Source organism: Carassius gibelio, chromosome B11, assembly GCF_023724105.1.
Source record: "Carassius gibelio isolate Cgi1373 ecotype wild population from Czech Republic chromosome B11, carGib1.2-hapl.c, whole genome shotgun sequence".
In the NCBI taxonomy this organism is placed as follows: domain Eukaryota; kingdom Metazoa; phylum Chordata; class Actinopteri; order Cypriniformes; family Cyprinidae; genus Carassius; species Carassius gibelio.
Genome location: NC_068406.1, coordinates 11954465 through 11977894, shown reverse-complemented (window position 1 = coordinate 11977894; position 23430 = coordinate 11954465). Strand labels below are relative to the sequence as shown.

At 35.9% G+C, this 23430-nt stretch overlaps 1 protein-coding gene across 2 annotated transcripts in view; it reads right to left on the bottom strand.

Annotated features, from left to right (window-relative positions):
* Positions 1-1049: 1049 nt before the first annotated feature.
* LOC127968555 (xyloside xylosyltransferase 1) overlaps positions 1050-23430 on the bottom strand; it is a 36861-nt gene continuing 14480 nt past the window's right edge. For both annotated transcript variants that reach the window (XM_052569836.1, XM_052569837.1), the window contains exons 4-5: positions 23295-23427; positions 1050-5742 (exon numbers count right to left, since the gene is read on the bottom strand). In XM_052569836.1, the coding sequence (XP_052425796.1) occupies positions 5346-5742; positions 23295-23427 (530 nt within the window). In that variant the 3' untranslated portion in view covers positions 1050-5345. The remainder of the gene's footprint in view (positions 5743-23294; positions 23428-23430) is intronic.

The window sequence follows — 23430 nt, the reverse complement described above, 5'->3', positions numbered from 1 at the left end:
AAAACTGTAATATTGTGAAATGTTATAATTTAAATCATTCAGAACACAAAAACTGGAAAAGCACATTTTAACAACTAAGTGCAACTAAGTAAGCAGAGACAAGCAAACCTCAGCATTGTCTTCAGAAAGTGCAAAAATCTATTTGCCACTGCTAGGGACTACGTGACTGCATTATGACACAAGCTTTATAGTCAAGGATAGGAGAACAATTGAATACAAAGTAGGGATGTATCAGAAAAGAGTTATAAGAATTGCAATCTTTTGGGGAGGTAGGAAGATTAGCTCTCAATTCTGATGATTTTAATCAAGTTGATACTTCTGCTACTCTAAGATGCTTTATACATAAATCATGTACATACAGAACATTTCGGGTCATAAGACACAGAACAGGAGGACCAAAGAAGACTCTCAGAAGCAGCTGACAAACAAGCATGACAAATCATGATGACTGTGTTGTGAGGTGACAGAATTTAGGTCACATCACCGCTTTGATTTCTTCTATACTCATGCTGCAAAACACTGCCAGCTCAGACAATGATGTGAAAATTGGAATAAGTTGAAACTGGGATAAAGGACACAGGCCTCCGGACAACACAAAAGGATGCATAGTAAAATAAGTGAAACCCATCCTGGATATTCAACTCAAGCATTCCATTTCAAATAAGTACTCTGATTTTATATATATATATATATATATATATATATATATATATATATATATATATATATATATATATATATATATATATATATATATATATATATATATAAACATTTAATTTAATCAGTGTTTAAAGAAATCAGAGCATTTATGTTAAACTATGTTAAAATTAGCGCTGTGTGATTAATCGAAATTGTAATAAAATCACGATTTGAGTGTGCGTTATTTCTTAATCTCTTTATAGCATGATTTTCAATGGCCCGACCTCCCGCAGTATGTTATCTGAACCAATCAGAATGCAGCGTGCCTAAATGGAGCATGAGAACAGAACAGGACTCCAGGTTCACACACTCTGTCTGTGATTTGTAGCCTATTTTTTTTCGAGCCCATGTTAACGAATCAGAACATTCACACTGCACGCGGTAAAGATGTGATCAGAAAAGGTTAGAAATAGAAAGGTGAGAAAATATTTAATATCTAGCGCATGAGCATACAGTAGAAAGAGTTATGAGTGCGCAAGACAGGTTGAGCGAGAGTCTATGGAGGAGACACGTTTTAGTGCACGCACTCTCTCCGGGCAAGAGCATCGTGTATCAGAGCAAAGGAAATCTGCGTGCGTATTTTAATGTGCTTTCGTGTTACAATAATGCGCTTTCGCTGCTGCTTCTGAACCACGTACACATACTGTATATACGCACTGAAGACGGAGTATTTGTGAACCTGGGCAGTAAATCTATTTCAACACCCGAGGCACCGCTACAATGAGCTCTATGACCAATGCATGGAAAAAAATAATAATAATAAAAAAAAATCCCTGGACACGGGTTTTATTTTATTTTATTTATTTTTTGCCATAGGTCTAGACATTTTGTTTGACATCTTTACTTAGTAATTATTTGAGTTGTCTGTTCTAGCGACATGTTACAACTTTTGGATAAAGCTCTCATTGGTTTTCTTTTGGAAATAGGTTTCAAATTTATACTGAATGCATTTATGACTGTAAAGCATGTCTGTGTGTATCAAAATCGTGATTAAAATCGAAATAAAAAAAAATCGTGATGGTTTAAATGCCTAGATAAAATGCAATGTGTTTATTCGGTTTAAAGTTCAAAAAACATTATTTTCCAAAAAATGTACATTATTGTTGCTCCTATATGCCCCACCTTTCGAGATGGTCCTCAATGCAGAACACAAGATCCAGGGCTCCACCCTTAAACCGCCCATGTCTCTTAAAGGTTCCACATCTTCCCAACTATCTGCTAAGACTGGAGGCGGCGTTGTTTATGGACCACAACTGGTAAGTGTATTTTATTACTTAAGTTGGTGCGTTTAACAGTTTCTGTAACTTATTACACAAAGGGCAACGCTGTTTAGCTTTGTTAACTAGATGTTAGGGCTGTGAAAAAAAATCTAATGCGATTTTCATGCGTATCTCATCAATATATAAGTACATCTCCAGCACGTGCGTTCTTTTACTGTCTATGGTTCAGATCAGGATTGCCAGGTTTTCTAAAAAATCCTGCCCACTTGCTTCTCAAAATTAGCCCAATCGCGTTTCCAGGAGGGCAGCGCACGCTAAGCTGGTGTCGAATCACAACACAGGACCCGCTGGCCCAATCAGAACTAATTACGTATTTCTGAAGGAGGGACTTTATAGAACAAGGAAGTCATCAGCCCGTTTTTATGACAGTGAAAACAGAGGTATACAGATAGGTGAATTGTGTGAAAAATACTGTTTTTTTTTTATTAAAAAATTAAATAAAAAAATGTTTACACGCGAAACATGAACACATGTTATACTGCACACTGTAAACACAATCAAAGCTTCAAAAAAGCGCGTAAAACGGGACCTTTAAAAACTAGTTCAAAATGAACGACCCGTCACTAGTGTGCAAGCCTATTTGAAGCATCATACAGCAGTGTTGTGCATATTCTTAAAATGCATTCCAAAAAAATCATAATCTGTAATAAATAATTATTCATATTTTGAAGAGCCCATGATAACAATATGGTACATGTTCTTTATCGTGATATACGTGAATACCGGCACATGAATCTTTCCAACCCTTAGCTTTTGAATCATAATGTACAAATTAAGATTTACACCGAAATATGCTCTGCACATCTTTAAGGATGAGACCCAATGAACATTAATACACAGAAAACAGGAAAAGAGCATTAATTCTTCATGTGATTGGACTAGCAGATTAAAGGGTAATCACTTTTTTTTAGTTAAACACTTTTTTTTTTAAACACTGCTTTTAACTTGATCAGGCAAAAGCCTGTCTAAACAGCTAGAAATAACATGACTACACTGAAACAAAAGACAAATTCAGTGAAAACGCAGTCATTAACCTCACCATACTGGACACAGAAGAGCTTAAAGTGGGATCTCATGGCTGCCTGCCAAAACATGTGAGGCCTGATTACTAAGTTATTTCTCTCTGGCCTGTTGATTTGAAATTGCACAGGTTATTACGAGCAATTCACACAACCCAGCAGAGTTTCGCCAACAGCAACATCGCTCAATAAATGCCAGCCAACCACAACAGCTAGTGCTCTGCCCTCGAATCTAGTGCATATTTCTCTCAGGGCAGAGGCTGTTCCCTTTGGAGTATTCCAGCAAATCCCACTTCCACATTTCTCAGAGGATCAGACCACCTCGAAAAGAATGAGACCTCCGATCTGAGATGTTATCTTGGCTTTCTAAGGAGATTCACTTGCACATCACAGAGAAACGGCTTTCCAAAATCAGCGCATAAAAACTCAGGAAAATGGGACAACACCCTTTCCCTCTTATTTCTCCTCATCACTGCATAAAAACATTTGCGATTGAGTGGAAAATGTGTCTTAAATAAATCTAGTAAAACTATATGCAGCAACTCTCTACATTTAAAGTGAAGATAAGTAGTATCTAAATGTGACTGTAAGAGTGCAACTGCACCTGTAAACAATAAAAAGAGTGAAATTAGAAGGAGAAAAAGATTCTCTGATTGGCTCTTTCACAACCTGCTGTCTAAGAGTGATTTAACCCTTGTGCGGTCTTCGGTCATTTCCGACCGGAATATTTTACGTTTTGAAATGTTAAAAATCACAGCTTCATCGGAATGATATGAAATGCGGTGACTTTCATGGCATTTGGGGTGTGAACATACAAAAAAATTGAGGGCATGATTCGAACAGTCTAAGTGGGCGTAAAAAAAATAGTAACACTCATGGTCTTCGGTCAAAAATGACCGTCCATAGGAAATGAATGGGAAATAGACAAAAATACAACAATTCAGAGAATATTTGTGTACACAATCTACAAATCGATCACAAAACTGAAAAAAAGTGCACAGCAGTGAAGGGATAACACTATAAAACATCAAGAGTGTGATATTGACACATCCAATCACACACAGATGCACACACACACACACAAACACACACACACACACATACTTACACATAGACACCTATGAACTACTGTGTCTGTAACACAGAGCAAAGTTTTGAGAATGTGAAATCCATTCAATAATTCAGTCATAATGCAGAGAAAATCTAACAGCAGTGAAGGTATGACACTCTAAATAATCACATACACACACACACGCGCGCGCACACACGCGCGCACACACGCACACACCTATGACCTGCTGTCTGTAAAACAGCGATGAGAAGCAAGCGCTGCCTCTTGGGTTTGTCAGTGCACTTAGAAACTCAGACTTGGTCCTTTGCACCATTCTGAGGATTCTTATTTTTTATTTTTTTGCAGGAGCTCTGTGCCACTGAACAATATGTTCAGGTTTGATTGCAATCATAATGCAAAAACTTTAATGCAAATAATGCATGAAATCATTATTTATAACAGAAGAAATATAAAAAAATATACAAAAAGTACTCTTTAGAATGTATTAATATATATTCAAGTCCACTACTTAATATGAGTAAGCAATTATGTCTAAAAACAATAAGGGAATTCACAAGCCTCTCTATAGATTCCTATACTGGTAATAAGTGGTTGCACCATGCACTTACATGTTTTTCTTTCTTTGCTCTCACCAGGTGGCGCTAAAAAATCTTCAAAAAAAATGTATTTGAAAGGCCTAGTCTCTGGTTTAATCTGAAATACAACATTAATTCGAAAATAATTTAGAAAAATTAGAAAAAAAAAATTATGTACTATTTTCTATGAGAAAAATTGTTCATAATTATTGCATAAATATGAATTAATACCTTAAAATTTTCTCAAAATACAAAAGAAAAAAGAAAAAATATTATTGAATAAAAATATATTCCACTGATTTTACTGGGGGGCAAAAAAGTTACATTTTAGGTGTCCGGTCACTTATGACCCCTGAAGACCCTGAGTGTGACTCCCAAATGAGGGCCGCACAAGGGTTAATGAGACACCTGCATGAGGAAACTCAGACGTCTGAAAGTAAAAGCCTCACTGCATTCTTTAAATAAAGAAAAACAACTGGTATTTAAGCCAGAGTTTCTTTCAGTAACTTTGGAAAGGCACCAACTGCCTCAGCGGTGTTATATTGTGTAAATGTGATTAGTCATGGGAAGGCTGCACTATTAGCACCTCTAACAATGAGCCCCTTCTGCCTTGGTCCATTTGATGTAAAGTTGCTCAAGATGTGCAAACAAAAGGAGCTTGATCTGAAAGTTGGCATTCTAAGGCGCACTTTGAACCTCAATCATTGGGTATGGGAGTATTGCAGTTGCCATGGTAGATATGCACCGGCCCATCGCAGCGATAGTACAGCTGGAAGACGTCACCATACCCGTGTTCCCTCCACCATGTGCAAAGCTGTCGGTTCCAGCCACAGGACAGTGGGTAAAACAGTTCCCTGTGCTCCATCCCGATCATCGTGAAGAAATCCTGATCACCTAGGTGCCCCCGGAAGTGGTATTTCTCTGCAAGGTGAGCCATTCGCTCGGGCTCCAGAAGCTGGTTGTATAAGGTAGAGTGACGCATGGCGTCGAGGTTCAGAAGCATTACGCCACTGTTGAAGCCGGGCAGACCGTCTGGTGGAGGGTCACCCACATGGGACTTCGGATTCTCTTTGCGGTACTGCCAGAAAGTGTGCCTATGAAAAATAGAGAAGACAATGCAAAGAAGAATTTAAGCAAAGAATCATAGCTTTACTATACCTAGATTTACAGATGTGAACAAACACATAACTAGAGCCAGACCAATATATCGTTTTGCCGATTTATTTAGCCGATATGAACCTGTCGCAGATATATCCGTCTCTGCAAATATGCCACAGATTTGCCGCCGATATGAAACTTTTTTTTTTACAGAACATATAGTTCCTGAGTAAATGATGAATGCTGCTTTTATGCAGATGAAATGCTTCTAAATGGTGTAATAACATTTGTCCAGCAGAGCACGCTACGCTCCATTGTCCACTGTCCACTACAGGTCAGTGTAGTGTAGACATGTGCGGAACAGCTCAAACTTCACCCACTGCTTCAAATTATCCACCCGCCATCCACAAGCACCTAAATTTGATTGTCACATTACAATGATTCTAATTCTTATTTTTGCATGAAGATTTGATGAATGGATGGTTCATTTTTAACAGCAGACGTTGAAATGATGAAATGAAAAGCCCTATGATTTCTACAATACAAAAAACGCAGACAGAAGCATGGAATCCAGTCATAGAACAGAATTTAGCAGAATCTGTCATATTTGTTTGATAAATGTATTTAAAAAAAAACAGGTCAGCACACTTAAATCAAATCGTGGTAGACTAGTGTCTGTGAATGCTAATCTGCAAAAATACTTTTTAAATACAAATCCTCACTTTCGGTGTGTTCATTTGATTACCAGGAAATATACAACACAGAATTTGTGAAAAAATATTATTAATTATTATTATTTATTCATTTTAGTTGTTTATCTTTGGAAACGATGTGCTTCCTGTATAAACCTGCTCCTGTTGGATTGGCAGTAGCATGCCCTACACAGTTACCTTGTTTATTTTCTTAAATCAACAAAATCTATTTATATAGCCTACCAGAATATCATACTTAGGAGAGTGATCTCTTGACTTTTGACACCTAGCAACGCACTTACAACCACTCAGAACACCTATGCAACTGCATAGCATATTTTCACAACAATTCTGGGCAAAAATATGATTCTACTCATGTTTTTGTTCTCAACCTAAAGCATTTTTGCAAATAAAGCAGTTTCTAGCTTAAGTATTAATAACTAGGGTGTGACAGTAGTGCTGTTTCAGGGAGTAGAGACTTCATTGAAGAATAGAGAAGTAAAAAAAAAAAACAGTAGAGGAACCATCTTTATGTTATAGTATGCATAAATCACGGAAAAAAAGCATAGAGGCCCAAAAACATTTGTTTTTCTCCGCTGTTCGACATCAGACAACCAAACCCCTCAGTTCTATGTGAACAATGCTAAAATAGGTGAACACCAAAAATATACAAAATGTGTTTTCATAAAAATACCTCTGAAATACATAGATAGCCGAGCTGAAAACTGAAATTTTACATCGAGACTTCAACATGAGATTGACCCAAGGCTGTAAGCTTGAGGTGAACTCAACTTATGTGGCAAATCCTGAAAATCTCTAGCATGTTTTTTGAGTGAACTGAGATTTAGTGCAGATGCAGCATGTGGGCTGGTGAAGTGCACGGCCACGCACTGCTCATAACGAAAACCGTGAAGTGCTGAAACCAAGCCTATTCAAAGTAGCTTTGATCCATCAAGTCAATGCCCCCTGCAGGGAATTCCTCAGAGGCTCTACCGAAGTTCATAGATGCTCTCTTGCTTTTAAAAAGCTCAAGCTGGGACAGAAACAACAAAGAGATTTCTGAAGCTGCTGCTCCTGGACTGTTCATTTTACAGCACGAGAACAGAACCAGACAGGATGACACAAACTTCAAGCTTTTATCTTTCTCCCAGAGACTCCAATTTAGTGCAACTCCAGTCCATGGGAGCATTTCAGAGAACTCGAGTCAACAGGCAAACAAGAAGATGACTACAACATTAACTCAGAGGGCCCTGTGGATGCTTTGATGGTGCTGAACCAAAAAGCTCTGTGAGATTCCTGTTCCTCTAAGAAATCTTTCCAGAAAGTTCAGGTATAAAATCATTAGTCTAATCTTTTGTAAAAAGGGTTGTCCTATAAAGTAAATTTTTTAAAAGGCAGATAACATAAATTTAGATCTGCAGTTTTAAAGTGTAAAAGACACTGAGGGGCAATCCACCAAATAAAAATTTGGTCAATGACTTACTTTCTTAAGTGGAACACGTAATATGGAATTTGAGGAATCCAAAAAGAATTAAAAAAAATTAAGTAATTCTATATCAGCGCCAAAAATCTGCTCCAAACATTCAACAAATTAAAGCTGCAGTAGGTAACTTTTGTAAAAATGTATTTTTTACATATTTGTTAAACCTGTCATTATGTCCTGACTAGGGCTGGTATGAACCATTATTTTTTAAATGATTAATCTAGTGATTATTTTTTCCATGCATCGATTAATCTAACGATTAATTTTTTCAGACCGATTCAATTTCGATTATCTCCCCATTAATTGAATACTAACAATTTATACATGTTGATTTAAATATCTGAATGAAAAAACACGAATACCTTAACATTGCAATATATGTTTATTGCTCAATGACAAAATAAAAAACTGACTGACTAAGAATGCATTACTTTGCACTTGTATAGAGATAGCATTCAATAAAACCTCGAAACCTTGAAAACACATAGCTTACTGAAACAAGCTTACTGAACACATAGTTCTTCTTTCAGATGAAAATAACAACAACTCGATGTCTAGCATTCAATAAAAAAGGTCACCCAAAATACTTGTTTAGAGCAATTGAAAGAATACAGTAACCAGTGTAAACTTGAGGGCTTTAAGCTAATACAGAGAGTGCTTCTCCAAAAAAACAAAAACAAAAAACAAAAAACAAATTAACAGTGGGAGCCAGCAGCCTGTCATGGAGAAAAATCTCAGAATGCTCTACGTTAAACTGTGGCGTTCCGCCCTTTTTCTATCGTGTCTAATGATTTTGGTTAATATACACGAGGGAGAGAGAGAGATAGAGAGAGAGAGAGAGAGAGAGAGAGAGAGAGAGCAAGACAGCGCTCGTGTAGTTTGAAGACTGTGAGTGCGCGAGCGCGTGAAACTTTGGTGTTTCGCCCTTTTTCTATCGTGTTTAATGATTTTGATTAATATGCACAAGGGAGAGAGAGAGCAAGAAGCGCTCGTGTTGTCTGAAGACTGTGAGTGCGCGTGCAGCCGGGGCACTCTCTTGTACGTGCCCTGTCAGGTGCAGCAGTCATTCTATTCTACATCACTCTCATATAACCCTGGATTGGTTATATATAAAAAAAAAAAACAAGCTCCTCTGGCTCCTCCCAGTGGTCCTATTGCCATTTGCAGTAATACCATCGGTCCCGGTAAGAAACAACCAATCAGAGCTGCGGTCCGTAACTTTTTTATTTGTTCAAAATTTACAAAATGTATATAATAAGCGAGTACACCATGAATCCATTTTACAAACCGTGTTTTTAGCTTGTCCTGAATCACTAGGGTGCACCTATAATAAGTGTTTATATTCGGACTATTTTAGATTGCTTCGGGGGCACCGCGGCGGAGTAACCCAGTACCTTTGTGATTCTTCATAGACATAAACAGAGAGAAGTAGTTACGGCAACGATGTTCTTCCGCAAGACGCAAGCAGTTCTGTTTATTAACCGCTAGAGCGTCAAAAGTTACCGACTGCAGCTTTAAAGATTAAAATAATAATAAAATAAAAATGGCAATGCAGGAAAGACCCAAGCCACATATTCATATTTCAGTATAGACACTTTTGTATTTGTCATTTTATACCTGTATGACTATGTGAAACATACAATGACATTTGAATAGTCCAAAAGGTAAAAAAACAAAAAAAACAGCCTTTAAGTAGGTCTGCAAAAATTATTCTGAAAATCATTCATTTTTTTATTTATATTAAAACGTGAAAGAGACTATTATTAATAATTGCATTTTCTTTTCTCTTATTTCTTTATTACAGTTATTCTTCATCCCAGCCAAGATTCTCCTCCAAAAAACACTGAAATTGAAAGATAAAAATAGGATAATAAATTATAATATAACAGGATGACATTTTATTTTCTGTATTTTATTTTTTAGTTATTTTATATCCTATGTATTCCTGTCTGGGTGTGCATGTTAAATGGACTACTTTTTCTTTCTTTTCTTTTTTTGTCCTTTCATTATTGGATAAGAGCAGCAAAATGATTGTTCAACATTTAATGTTCCACAGACGGAAATCATACTGGTCTGCAATGACATGAGAAAATGAAGACATCATTATTTTGAGGTGACTTAATCCTTACATAAAGATGAACGCAACCTCAAACCAAGCCCTAAAATCTGCAAGAACTAGCATATTACAAAAAAAAAGTGACACTTCTATGCATCTCTTTCCCTTTGATTCCAGCACCTGCAGCTCTGAAGTGTCATGACACGGAACATTTAGGACACTCTCTGTGTGTCTTCTTCTAATGAAATATTCATGAGGAGACAAAATGCTGCATGTCAGATGCAAGGGCATGGCTGAGGCACTCTGGGTAAGGATGAGTGCGTGCCTGGGCCATCCCTAATGAACGAAGCTTCAGAAAAATCCCAATTATAGTTGCGTTATTCAGTCTTTGAGTGGAATTTGTGAAGTCAGAGAGAAAAACAGCGGGGGTCACCAAGCAAGCGTGCATCAACAGTGTGGGTTGAGACAGCAGAATAGCAGCTTCCTGTGTCATCTCTTCAGCTCAGCATCAGTGCTTTAATACAAACAACTTTCCCTGCTGTTTAACAGCCTCCTCCATAAACTCCAGAGGAATATCAGAAGGCACTTCCACATTTCATTCCTAGTTTTATTGTCTTCTACAAGTGGCAAGACCTTTTTGTCTGCTTGAGGGGAGGTACGTGAATCTAGAAGAATTCATAACCATTAACAACTGGTGGTGTTTTGCTGTACATAATGACTCAGGAAAGGAAATGCGTTTATAATGGCATTATGCAAACTAGTATACAATTGTATTTTTCCAATTGAAAAAAGTTGTATGTATAATGCAGTTATGTATAATCCATTATAAAAGTAGTTATGACTTGTAAAGCACCTTATAATGTATTGTATAGTCTCAATTTTTTAAACCCTATTTAATACATTATAACACTGATCAATTAATTGTTACATTATGCATTTTAAATTCGGTTTTAATTATTTACGACAAGATGTAATGTATTACAATGCACATTTTATGAATAATTAAAATGCATTATACATAAAGGCTAAGTAAAGTGTTACCTATTTAATTGTATGTATTGTGGATGTACAGTAATGCACGTAAATAAATATTAATATAAAGATTATATTACAGTATGGTAAAAATGAAATTGATCCATAATATAAAAGAAAATCTATGTTATAAAACAAATAAATATAATAAAAGTATAATACATTTAAAAATACATATAAAATAACTCAATATTATATTATATTGATGAAAATAGATTATATGTATATAAGAAAAAATATCAAATGTGCATGTTTAGCATACATACAGTGCTGCCTAAGTAATTAGCCTCAGAAAATACGTTCATTTTATTTTACAAATTTTAATGTTATTTTAATCACGATATCATTTCACAATAAAATTTGTGTTGGAAATGTTCACGTTTTACCAAACCAAGGTTTTTACTTTTAAAATGCTAGACATTTGCTAGGGTGTACTGGTTGGTTGTGCAGCAAGATGCAAATCTTGTTTAATATTTAGAGTCAGAGAATCCCTAACTGTAAAGTACGCACAGCAGTAACAATTAAGCTCCCCTTAGGAAACACCACTAATGAGGCAATAATTTCCACTGCATCTAAGTTGTTAATAGGTCCTGTGGGCTTTTACACATGAAATAAACATTTCCTTTAAAGTGTTTAATTCTAGAAAGAGCCTAGTAAATGACAGCATTATGTGCTTTTTTCATATTCATATAGTGCGAGAGGTACTGCAGTGAAAAACACCGTGTGGTTTGTGTGCAAAAGCCACTCACTTCAGCAATCAGCTGCTCACTGCCTGAGTATTTCAAAGCTTTCTCCTTTATTAAAAACAAATTAAATGCTAATAGATTTGGTTTTTAGTACCAGTGTAATAACAAGAAGAAAAAAAAAGGTGACAGAAAATTACCACCCCATTAAGGCTCCTATTGAAAGGAGGCCGTTTTATTTATCAGAACTGTTGTCCTTTCCATATCAAACACACATTTCTGAAAACATTTGAATATTTAATTTAATATTCAAATTTATAAGAATAAGTTAACACTCAAAGCTAAAAAAAAAAATGGAGTGTTGCTGATTTGACAAATTCACTTTAAGTGAAGGACTGCTGCTTTGCACTTACCCTGTTACTTTATATTGCTAACTCAAGGTTTTAAAGATGACATAACCACCAGACAACCACATATCAGAAGTTTAAACTAATATGGTTTAAAACACATGATTTCAGAGCAAGAAATCATAACCAAACAGATGTTTTTAACATATCCGAGGAACAGTATCTGAGGAGAAAGCTGTAGAGGCACAGACTTATTCTGGAAAATGGGGCGGGGAGCATTAGCTCATTTGCATTTAAAGAGACATGCACAAAAAACGCTGGTCTCTGCGTCCACTCAAAGTAGGAATTTTCAAAATGATATAATAACTTAGTATTTTGAGCTGAAACTTCATAGACACATTCTGGAACACCTGAGACGTATATTGCATATTGTAAAAAGGGGCATAATAGGTTTCCTTTAGCCAAGGAACATTTTTCAAATATTCTAATCTGACTGGCTTTGGCTTTAGAGTTGGTTTACAGTCGGAGCAGCCCTTAAGGCAACGTCTGAGGCAGCACTCTCTCATCTCTTCATCTTTTTCTGCCATTTACCCTCAATCATTGTGGATGTCTGTGTCTCACCAGTCTTGAATTTCAGCACGCACCTGCCACTGGGAAATTATCTGCTATTGGCCTCAAGCAAAGGAAGTCAGGCACCTATTTGAAATATGTCAAAAAGCAGCTCTCAAAACATGAAAGAACAACCTGTGCTGAGTTCTTTGTGTTTTACATGAACAGAAAAGGTTTCTGTGTGCCAAAAAACACGTTTCAGAAACGAAAACAATGCTGTCATCTCCAATGCCCTCACATAATGCCTAATGAACACTGTATAATAAAAGTCTGAAGAAAAACGGAAAAGTATGTTGTACGTGGCTGTCTGCGAGCTCTCTTGATGACAAAATGGAGATGGTGCATGGATGTGGACGGCCCAAGTATATTTTTACCTTTATCAGTGGTGCACGAGATGCAATGACAATGTAAGTTTCATTGCATTATAATTTTCTTGTAGGCCAGCCAGCCACTAGATGCACCGCTGCTGTGATGAAAAAGAGAACAACAATGTGGAGAAGACGTTGTTTACATCAAAACTGAAACCAAGCCGTTTACACAGAACTCATATTTCACACATTTTCTAGAGGGACATCATTGGACTCGTGGACTTTTACAGCAGAAAAAAACACGTTTACAGCCTGGTGACAACTTTACACCCTTCATGACAACTGTGTGGGGGGGGGGGGGCCACTAGAGTGACAGGTGGATTGCCTCTGCTGTCACCGCCGTTGCGCTGGGTGGGCGTGGCTTCAGCAACCAGCTCCCGCCTTTTTGCCTATTTTTGATTACCCCAGAGTGATGCTCCACCAAGATGGCAATGGCCCGCTCTGCCCACTTTTGGTTTAAAAAACTCTCTTGAGAAACCTATGGGTGACATCACAGACACTACGTCCATGTTTTTATACAGTCTATGGTTTTTCCCCATCCCACTGCCTCTCATGTTTTTAAATGTAAAATGTACTCCTTTCCGCGCTTTGTATTAAACTATGCATGCATACATGACTAGGGTTGGGAATCATTCGAAATTTTCCAGTTCCGGTTCTGGTTCCACCTAATGGTTCCGGTTCTGATTCCAGTTCCATTAAAATCCTTAAACAATTATTAAGAAATAGTGGTAAGGAAAAATGCACAATACTCAACTACCCAATACTGTTTATTACTTACTGTCAACTTAATTTAAAGGTTGGCAATGTCGAAATGCAACATATATTACAGTGCAGAGATCTTCATAAGTATAGCTGACTTTCGGGTAACTAGTCCAAGTCTCTACCCATTAGGCCACAGCTGCCCCCAACCAAAGTTCAAAAGTTTACTCCCTGAAATTCAACGTACTGCTTTTAATCTCGACAAAGCCTTTGGCTAAAGTTCAAAGCAATGGTCAACTACTGCTTAAAAGACATATAATTTGATAAGCTTGTACTCATCCATTTAATCTCACAGTACCTGCAAAACAACAAATAAATATCAAACACAAAAGATGCTTTTTACTATCAAATCAGTGTTGCAAGCAAAGATCAGACTGGCTGGAATTCCCCGCAAAGTATGTGAACTGTATCGGGAAGAGGGATCTTATGCAACGGGTTTGTGAAATATTAAACTGAGAAGACTCTGAGATAAACTCTGAGAAGCCAGCTGAATTTTAATGCGTCATCAAAGATTAGCATTTCATCGCTGTTGGCAACTGCTGAACGAAGCCCCGGGAAGCCCAATCCATCAACACTCAGCTCTAGATGTCAGGAACTAAGTGGCACGGAGGAAAAGAGTGATTGGAGGGGAAGAGAACGAGGGAGACACAGACAGGAAAGATACGAGCCTGATGGAGGAAAAACGGGAAATGAATACTCGTGAAAACCTGCATGAGTTCTGGTATAAAATTCAGATTAAATTATGGCAAGAAGCAAACAATGAGAGATTTCTGATCTGTGTCGGATGGTGTTTCCATAATAACACTCACTGAATGCACATGGATCATAGCTGTCTATGGATAATACACATTTACATATTTAAAAATGAAGTCATGTTCCTACACCCCAACAAAACAAAACAACATTTTGGTTTAACTTTGGTTAGGTTTAAGAAATTCTGATAGAAATTATATTGCTACTGTGTAGTACAATGTACTTCACAAAAACTTTTTTGAACATTATTTTTTGAAGATATATCTTTTTTTTTTTATGTCAAAAGATTAAGTTGCTTTATGCATTTATCTTATTACCACAATTTTGATAATACCTTTATATTAAATCATATAACACAGAAACCAGAAAAATGAAAACAGATAATCTAGGCTTACTGGAAAAAAATGGTTTTTCAACTGACAACATATTTTTTGATCATTAAAAATATTAATTAAACCATTGAAATGGAATCAAGGAATATTAAAAAAAGAAACCACAGAATGTGGGAAGAAATAAAGTGCATTTCATAGGGCCCTATGTTCCCTGATGGTACGGCACCAGCTTCTCTGCAACATCTCAGCTTACATCCAAACACAATTCATCAAAAGTCCTGACATGTTTTTGTCAAGATAACTGGTTCAGAGAGCAAGAGTAGCTTCCAAACCAGGTTAGAGCTCAAAGCAGAGAAAGAGCACTAGGGAAAAACCAGCGGTAATGACGTGGTGCCAAATACAGTAAGTGAGAGCAGGATGGGCACAGATGCAGTAAGTGACGTAGATCCGGAGCCAGACTGTTTACAGACTGGACATGGGTCTTAATTTGCAGACCCTGAAGCTGAACAAAGCCCTTGGGTTACATGTGAGTACTGATAGAAATCTGTTTGTATAGACTGAAGTCCTGTCAGCACTACAACAAGGCCTGGCTGTTTCTGCAATCACTTCCTGTCCTGAAAGAAAAAAGCCTGGCATAAGCCCACAACTCCTGAGGAGGAAAAAAATAAACCTGGAACATTTTAATGACTGGTATGACTCCAATGAATGTTCTTTCGTAATCAAAACACTGACACTGGAAGAATAAAGCTTCTGATCTCTTCATATTTCACGCGGAAGTAGGTTTGACAGACTACCTGGAATCTGAATAAGACCACAACAGAAAAACAAGAAAACACACAGCCCAGTTCAGTGGATATTAGCAGGCAAATTTAACCTACATTTTAAAAATATGAGTGATTCTTTATCTATGCACAGTTTCTTCAATTATGCAACTGTGAACAGGGTTTTACTCTGGATGCCAAGACGTTTAACCTTCTCTCTAGTTAAATTTATCAACTAACAATATCTAACATCTGTATTGAAGCTATGGAAACCTGTTTCCAAATGTAACTGAAAAATGAAAAGTTAATTTTATGACTTTTTTTTTTTCTTTCTTGTAACTGTGTTTATATTCTGCTATTCTGACTTTATCCTGACAACTGTGAGTTTATATCACACAATTCTGTGAATCTTAAATTTTTATGCAGTGGCTAAACAGGCTTCTTTAGTAAATCATAATTACAGCATACATGGTCATAATAATTACAAAAATGTCAAAATTTGAGATATTTATGGGATGAAAATGCTCAAAATAAAAAAATTAGAAACTAATTTTAACTTACGGGATACTAATTCATATAAATCGAAATCAGAAAATTCAAATATATCACCAATATAACAAAACTTAATTAGTATCTCATAGTTCTGTCATAATTCTGACTTCTATTTATGAGATAAATCAAAATATTACACATCATGAATTAGTATCTCATTATTTTGACATTCTGTCTCATAATTTAAACTAACAAATATGAATTAGGACAAATCAGAACTGGCCTAAGTTTGACTTACGTCATAATGACTATCTCATAATTTTTACTTTTATGTGAACTTAAGTGTTAAAACGTCATACTATGATGTTATAATTACCGATGTTTGATTTTTTTTTTCATGGTGGGAATGTGTTTCCATACAGTGCACTGCAGGAAAATGTTATGATTTACCATAAAATTACATTTTCCATCAAATTGTTTTCAATATTTTCATCATATTTCATTTTAAGCTTTTTGCTGACATTGTTGTCTTCTTAGCAAATATGCAAACTTTAGGTAAAATATTAGTCAGAAACTCTTGTAGTGAAAATTAAAATTAATGTTGGACAGTCATAATTGGTGTAAAAATTTTTATAATCTTCACACACAAAAATACTGTTTTTTTTTTTTTTTGGGGGGGGGGGGTGGTTCACCTTCTCTTTAGAATAATTTAACGTAATGATAATTACCATACATTTTTTAATTTTCCATTTTTAGACACTTCATCAGACAAGCAGGAGAGCACAGGGACAGTTGGTCTGGACGGCCAAATCTGCACATGCCCAGATTAATAACAAACCATGTCCAGCAGGAGCAGATTTGTTTTGTGCTTGAGGAAACATGGCAAAATCCTTGCTGGAAAGACGACATTTAGTGATGGTGTTTGGGAAGAAGTAAACATAGCCTATGAAGCCGAGAGGTTTAAGTGTGTTTAAACATGTGTAAAAGTGACACAGACTGACAGCACCTTAGATGGTAGTCTGAAGACAGGACATGCTGCTGCTGTAATTAATGTAGACACCAGACAATCCCTTCACAGCTTTACAGCAGAGAAAATGACACAAGAACACCCCTTAAACGATTGATGCTGGACAAGTGCTCATCAACAAAACACCAGGGGTTTCTCCAGGACAAGCATGCACACACAGCAAGAACATCAATAGCAGTGGTATGATCAGAAGAAAGAAGACTGGCACAGAAGCTTCAGTCACAGTGAAAACTGTTCAAAAGGAACACACTGGACATCACAAAGCATTTCTGAGAGCACACGTGGCCAACTGTCTTGGAAATCCTGCTTGGCAACAGTGTAAAAAAAAAAGTATTGTTTTATATATATAAAAAAATTATTTATATAAAGTAATACTGCCAAAGTTAAAAGGCCATCTTAAATAAAAAATAATCAATATAATATTTTATATAACGCAGCAATTTAATGAATTTGTTTTATTTCTAAAGTTAGAAAATAATGGGATCAGTTGCAATTATTTGATTCTATTCAGGGCTCTTGTTTTTAACAAACATAAAATGAATAAAAATACAAAATGAGAGATGATAATTACACAAATGTAATTATTAACATCACTACTCTTCAACACTACTCTTAACTAAAATCTTATTTTAATTTAGCAAGCATGCATTCAATTAACCAAAACAGACTTCAAAGTAATCTATTATTTTAATTTACTCTTTAATCAAAGAATTCAGAAGGTATCACAATTTCCAGAACAACTGTTTTTAACATTGACAATAACTAACAAACAAACAAACGAATTCGAAAGGATATTGTGACACTAAAGCTACTATCACAGGAATAAATAACATACATTCATTTACATTTAGAATATATTCAAATAGAAAACAGCTTTAAATTGAAATAAATTTCACTATATTACGGTTTTACTCTATTTTTTATTATGTATAAGGCTAACTGTTATCAAATTCAAAAGGCACATGAGGTGTTTCTATATTATAAGTTTGGTAACTTTACTTTAGGGTCCAATTCTCGCTATTAACAAACCATTTACTATGACTTTTGCCTCAAACTCCTAATTTGCTGCTTAATTAATATCTAGTAGGGTAGTTGTTAAGTTTAGGTATTGGTAGGATAGGGATGTAGAATATGGTCATGCAGAATATGTGCTCTATAAGTACTAATAAAAAGCCAATGGTAAAGACAATAAAGACAATGGTAACTAGCAAAAGCAATTACTACTTTTCTTCAACTGCCAGTTTAAAGCACTTATTAAAATGCTGAAATTATGGAGCGCAACACAGATCTGAATAGGCTTACTTGCAGTCCTCACTCCTTTTATTTGTCCTTTAACCTCAATTTCTCTCTCTGGATTTTAATATTCAAATATTAAGATTAGAATATAGCAGATTAGGGGATTTTCAATTCAGGAGCAAATGGTGCAATTTAATATGCAGCCATAGCGTGAAATCTGTGTGTGCAGAATGTGCAGAAAAACCACCACACACAGCTGGAGGAAGACCTTTGGTTATTGAGACATGTCTACAGACCTCATTCATTTGGTCGAAAGAAACCACATATAGACAACATCAAAACATGATCTTGCAATGTTGCTCACTTGCACCAAATCAAAGCAGTGTAAAACTGCAAAGGTCTTCACAGTGTGTTTAGAAAGACTTCTCTGTTCAGAACGACTAATCTACTCATCAGGCCAAGCAATAATGTGAACAAATCACCATTTATGTATGAATTCCACAGGGAGGTAAAGGGTGTGTGTAATTGTTGACATACTGAAGCTCTCAATCCGATTAGACAATTCCCAGCTCGGTGTTTGCACTCATTCGGAGCCGTTCGCTCAGTGAGGATTCCAGACTGCCGGCTTGCTGCCAGGCAACATTTTGTGCCTTGGACGGGACAGAGGCCTGTGGAAGGGAGAGGCTAACAGCAGAGATATGAGAGCTCCAATGAGCCTGAGATCTGGCACATCTTCACATTCCACACAGCTTTTTCTGTCCTGCCTCACACATTCCATACAGGCAACCAAAATAGGAGTTAAATATGATAAATCTCCTCAAAAAGTAGCATTAAGTTTCAGAAGGGTGGCGTGGCATAGCACCTATTACCTTCCAACTACCTCACTCAATTTTAATGATCTCATGGATACAAGCACTGGTTTCTCTAATTAAATTTATTGTATACCAAATTATGCAAGAAAAATGCAATGCAATTAAATCTCATGTTGACTTTAAAGGTCTGGGACAGTAACCAAAAGGTTGTAGGTTCAATCCAACTGGAAGTATAAATCCAGGAATGGATAAATAGTAACTACTATTAATGATACAATACCTAAAATGTATAATATATTATATAATAAAAATATAATATTAGGGCTGCTCCGATCGAGATCGGCAGATCGTTAATGCGCAACTCATATCTGCGCAACTAGTCCGTTAACAATGGCTCTGTGTAGTAACAGCTGCTCTATGTGAAATCACGCACCTGAGGGAATTTACCGCTGATTAGAGAACCGGCTTTACTGACGAGATGAGCACCCCTATATAATATATAATAATAATATAAACAAGGACTTAATTTCAGATATATTCTACAAGTAAATGTATCTAAGTATGTATACATTTATAAAAAGAGAGATTACGTCATTATGTCAAACCTTATGTAATGTAATGTTTAATGCACTTCATGTTGTTAATTATAATGAATGGGACAGATTTTCTTATTCTTATATTTTAATATCAATATGGCACAAAATAACCCTATTTAAAAAGGTAATCAAAAAGTAGCCCATTATATTACCTAAATTGGGCAAACTACAATTTTTGTCATGTAGTCCGTAACACACTACAGTTACTAATCAACTGTAAATATATTGTTAGTAATCCATCTACTGTAAATATATTGTTAGTAATCCATCTACTGTATATATAGTTAGTAATCCATCTACTGTATATATAGTTAGTAATCCATCTACGGTAAATATACTGTTAGTAATCCATCTACTGTAAATATACTATTGGTAATCCATCTACTGTAAATATACTGTAGTAAACCATCTACTGTAAATACACTGTTAATAATCCATCTACTGTAAATATACTGTAGGTAATCCATCTACTGTAAATATACTGTTGGTAATTTATCTACTGTAAATATATTGTTAGTAATCCATCTACATTAAATATATGGTTAGTAATCCATCTACTGTAAATATACTGTTGGTAATCTATCTACTGTAAATATACTGTTGGTAATTTATCTACTGTAAATATATTGTTAGTATTCCACCTACATTAAATATATGGTTAGTAATCCATCTACTGTAAATATATTGTTTAGTAATCCATCTGCTGTAAATATATTGTGGGTACTCCATCTACTGTACATATATTGTTAGTAGTCCATCCAATGTAAATATACTGTTGGTAATCCATCTACTGTATATATACTGTTGGTAATCCATCTACTGTAAATATACTGTAGTAATCCATCTACTGTAAATATACTGTTAATAATCCATCTACTGTAAATATACTGTTGGTAATCCATCTACTGTATATATAGTTAGAAATCCATCTACTGTAAATATACTGTAGTAATCCATCTACTGTAAATATACTGTTAATAATCCATCTACTGTAAATATACTGTTGGTAATCCATCTACTGTAAATATACTGTTGGTAATCCATCTACTGTATCTATAGTCAGTAATCCATCTACTGTAAATATACTGTTGGTAATCCATCTACTGTATCTATAGTTAGTAATCCATCTACTGTAAATAAACTGTAGTAATCCATCTACTGTAAATATACAGTTGGTAATTCATCTACTGTAAATATACAGTTGGTAATTCATCTACTGTAAATATACTGTTAATAATCCATCTACTGTAAATATACAGTTGGTAATTCATCTACTGTAAATATACAGTTGGTAATCCATCTACTGTAAATTTATTGTTAGTAATCCATCTACTGTAAATATAGTGTTGGTAATTCATCTACTGTAAATATACTGTTGGTAATCCATCTACTGTATATATATTGTTAGTTAGTAATATATTTTTAGTATATAGATTACCCATAAACAAGACAAAAATACTAATCATTGATGTTTTGGAAAGCTTTTTGCTTAATCACGTTGCTTCATCAAGTTCCTCTGGATAAATGACAACCAACTTACGTTAAGAAGAAAATCTAAAAGACAACCAGCAAAACAATTAAACCAATGAGCAAGACTTTCTGAAAGGAACCTCAAAATAGTTACACCCACAACAGCCTAAAAAAGTCTGGCGTATCATTTGTTTCTAAGTCTTACTTCATTAGCTAAAATGCACATTAGATGAAATAGCTCTTCACCAGCTAACGAAGTGTTCTGGAGAGAAACAGCGGTATCTATCTTCAGCCCTGCTGTGTGTTCTTTCTGCCTCAGCTGCAGAGAGACTAATACAACAACACCAAAAGATCTACGCACCTCAGAGCCAGGAGAATCAAACATGTGGCATCAGTGGAAAAGAGAAGTCGCAAACAAAGCGGAAGGCCTGTGCCAGTCGGGCAGAAGGCTTGGAAAAGAGTTAGAAGTTAATTACAGTGGCCTTGTGGGTCATTGTGCTGGCACAGGTGTTAGATGTTATCAACAAACCCCAGCTCTCCTGCTGCTGATGTACCACAGATACCTCGATGGCCGATTACACTATTATCTCCTTCTCAATTGTTTACGTGGTTTTGTGTAAGTGTAGTGAGAGAACTGTTGTGGAAAACCTGCACTCTGTTGTGGAGGGGAAAAAAACTCTCACAGGGACTAGTTTTCCATCAGTACAGCATAGCTTATTTCTTTTATCCAGAAATTACACTAGCTGCTCACACAGCTGAAAGCCTGATGAAAAATTATTGGACTGAAAGGTCTTAAATCCTCATGAAATATTTTCAAAACTAATGCAATACAGAAACTGCAAAGAAAAACAATAGGTGGAGAAGAAAACAGGTTAACTGCAAAAGTTTTAAGAATTAATGTGAAGAATTAGGTGTGAAACCGTCAGGAAGCATTTAGTCTCCAGCGCCACTGTTTCCCAAAACTGAAACCTTCCCGGAGTGTCCAGAATTACAAGGTGTCAGGTTCTGAAAGACTTTGCTTGGGTAAAAACCCTCACTTAAAGGGGGGGGCTGAAATGCTCGTTTTCACTCAATATCCTGTTAATTTAGTACCTATAGAGTAGTACTGCATCCTTCATAACTCCAAAAAGTCTTTAGTTTTATTATATTCATAAGAGAAAGATAGTCTGTACCGATTTTTCCCGGAAAAACATGACCGGCTGGAGGCGTGACGTGTGGGCGGAGCTAAAGAATCACGAGCGCGAGTAAGCTTTTGCGTTGAGAGCGTTTGGAAGCTGTGACACCGTGAGGACAAAACCAACCAAAACAAACCATGGCTAACAGTCAGATTCAGCGTATATTTATGATCCAGAATCAGATCCAGAGGCTGAAATTTAACAAGAGCAGCATCAGCAACAACGTCTCTATGTGGTATGTACTGAAACTGTATATATTTGCTTAGCGGTTTTGGAAAATGACTAAGTTCCACTTTGTCGTCTTTTTTTTTTTTTAAGCTGTAACATTACATGTGGAAAAGTGCAGTTTGATGACAACATCGCATGTTGCTTACTTGATGTGCTTAATATCAGTTAATAACACAGAGATATTTGAAGCAGTTTTACTCACCGCCTAATGTCTCTAAAGACATTAGAATGCATATTATATTCAAATATTTTCTAGTTATAGCTGATAAGCAATAAATTGAGGGAATATGTATATATATATTTTTCTTTTAATTCTATTTTCTAAAAACATTTAACAACTATAAAGATCCTAATATTTTTAAAGATTTATTTTAGATGGCAAAGATAACCAAAAAATTATAAATTGGGTAAATATACAATTATACAATTAAATGACCAATTTTGACCAATACCGACAAATTAAACAAACATTGAAAAAATTCTCAGCATTAACCGATACGATACCAATATATCATGCAGTGCTTCTTTTCATACTTTTTGTTACGAATGCAGCAGATTTAACAATGAGGAGCATATAAATGTGAGAACAGTGAGCACAATTACTGTATTTTACTATTCACAGGGCTGAGTCAGATACCTGTAAACTGGCTGCATTTCACGTGCAATTCCAATGACAGCCTCAGCAGGGAAACGGTTAAACTCTTGGAAGAGGTCTCTGATGTTGCTTCTGAACTTGAGGTCCAGGTCCAACTGAACAATGCGCTTCAGTTCTA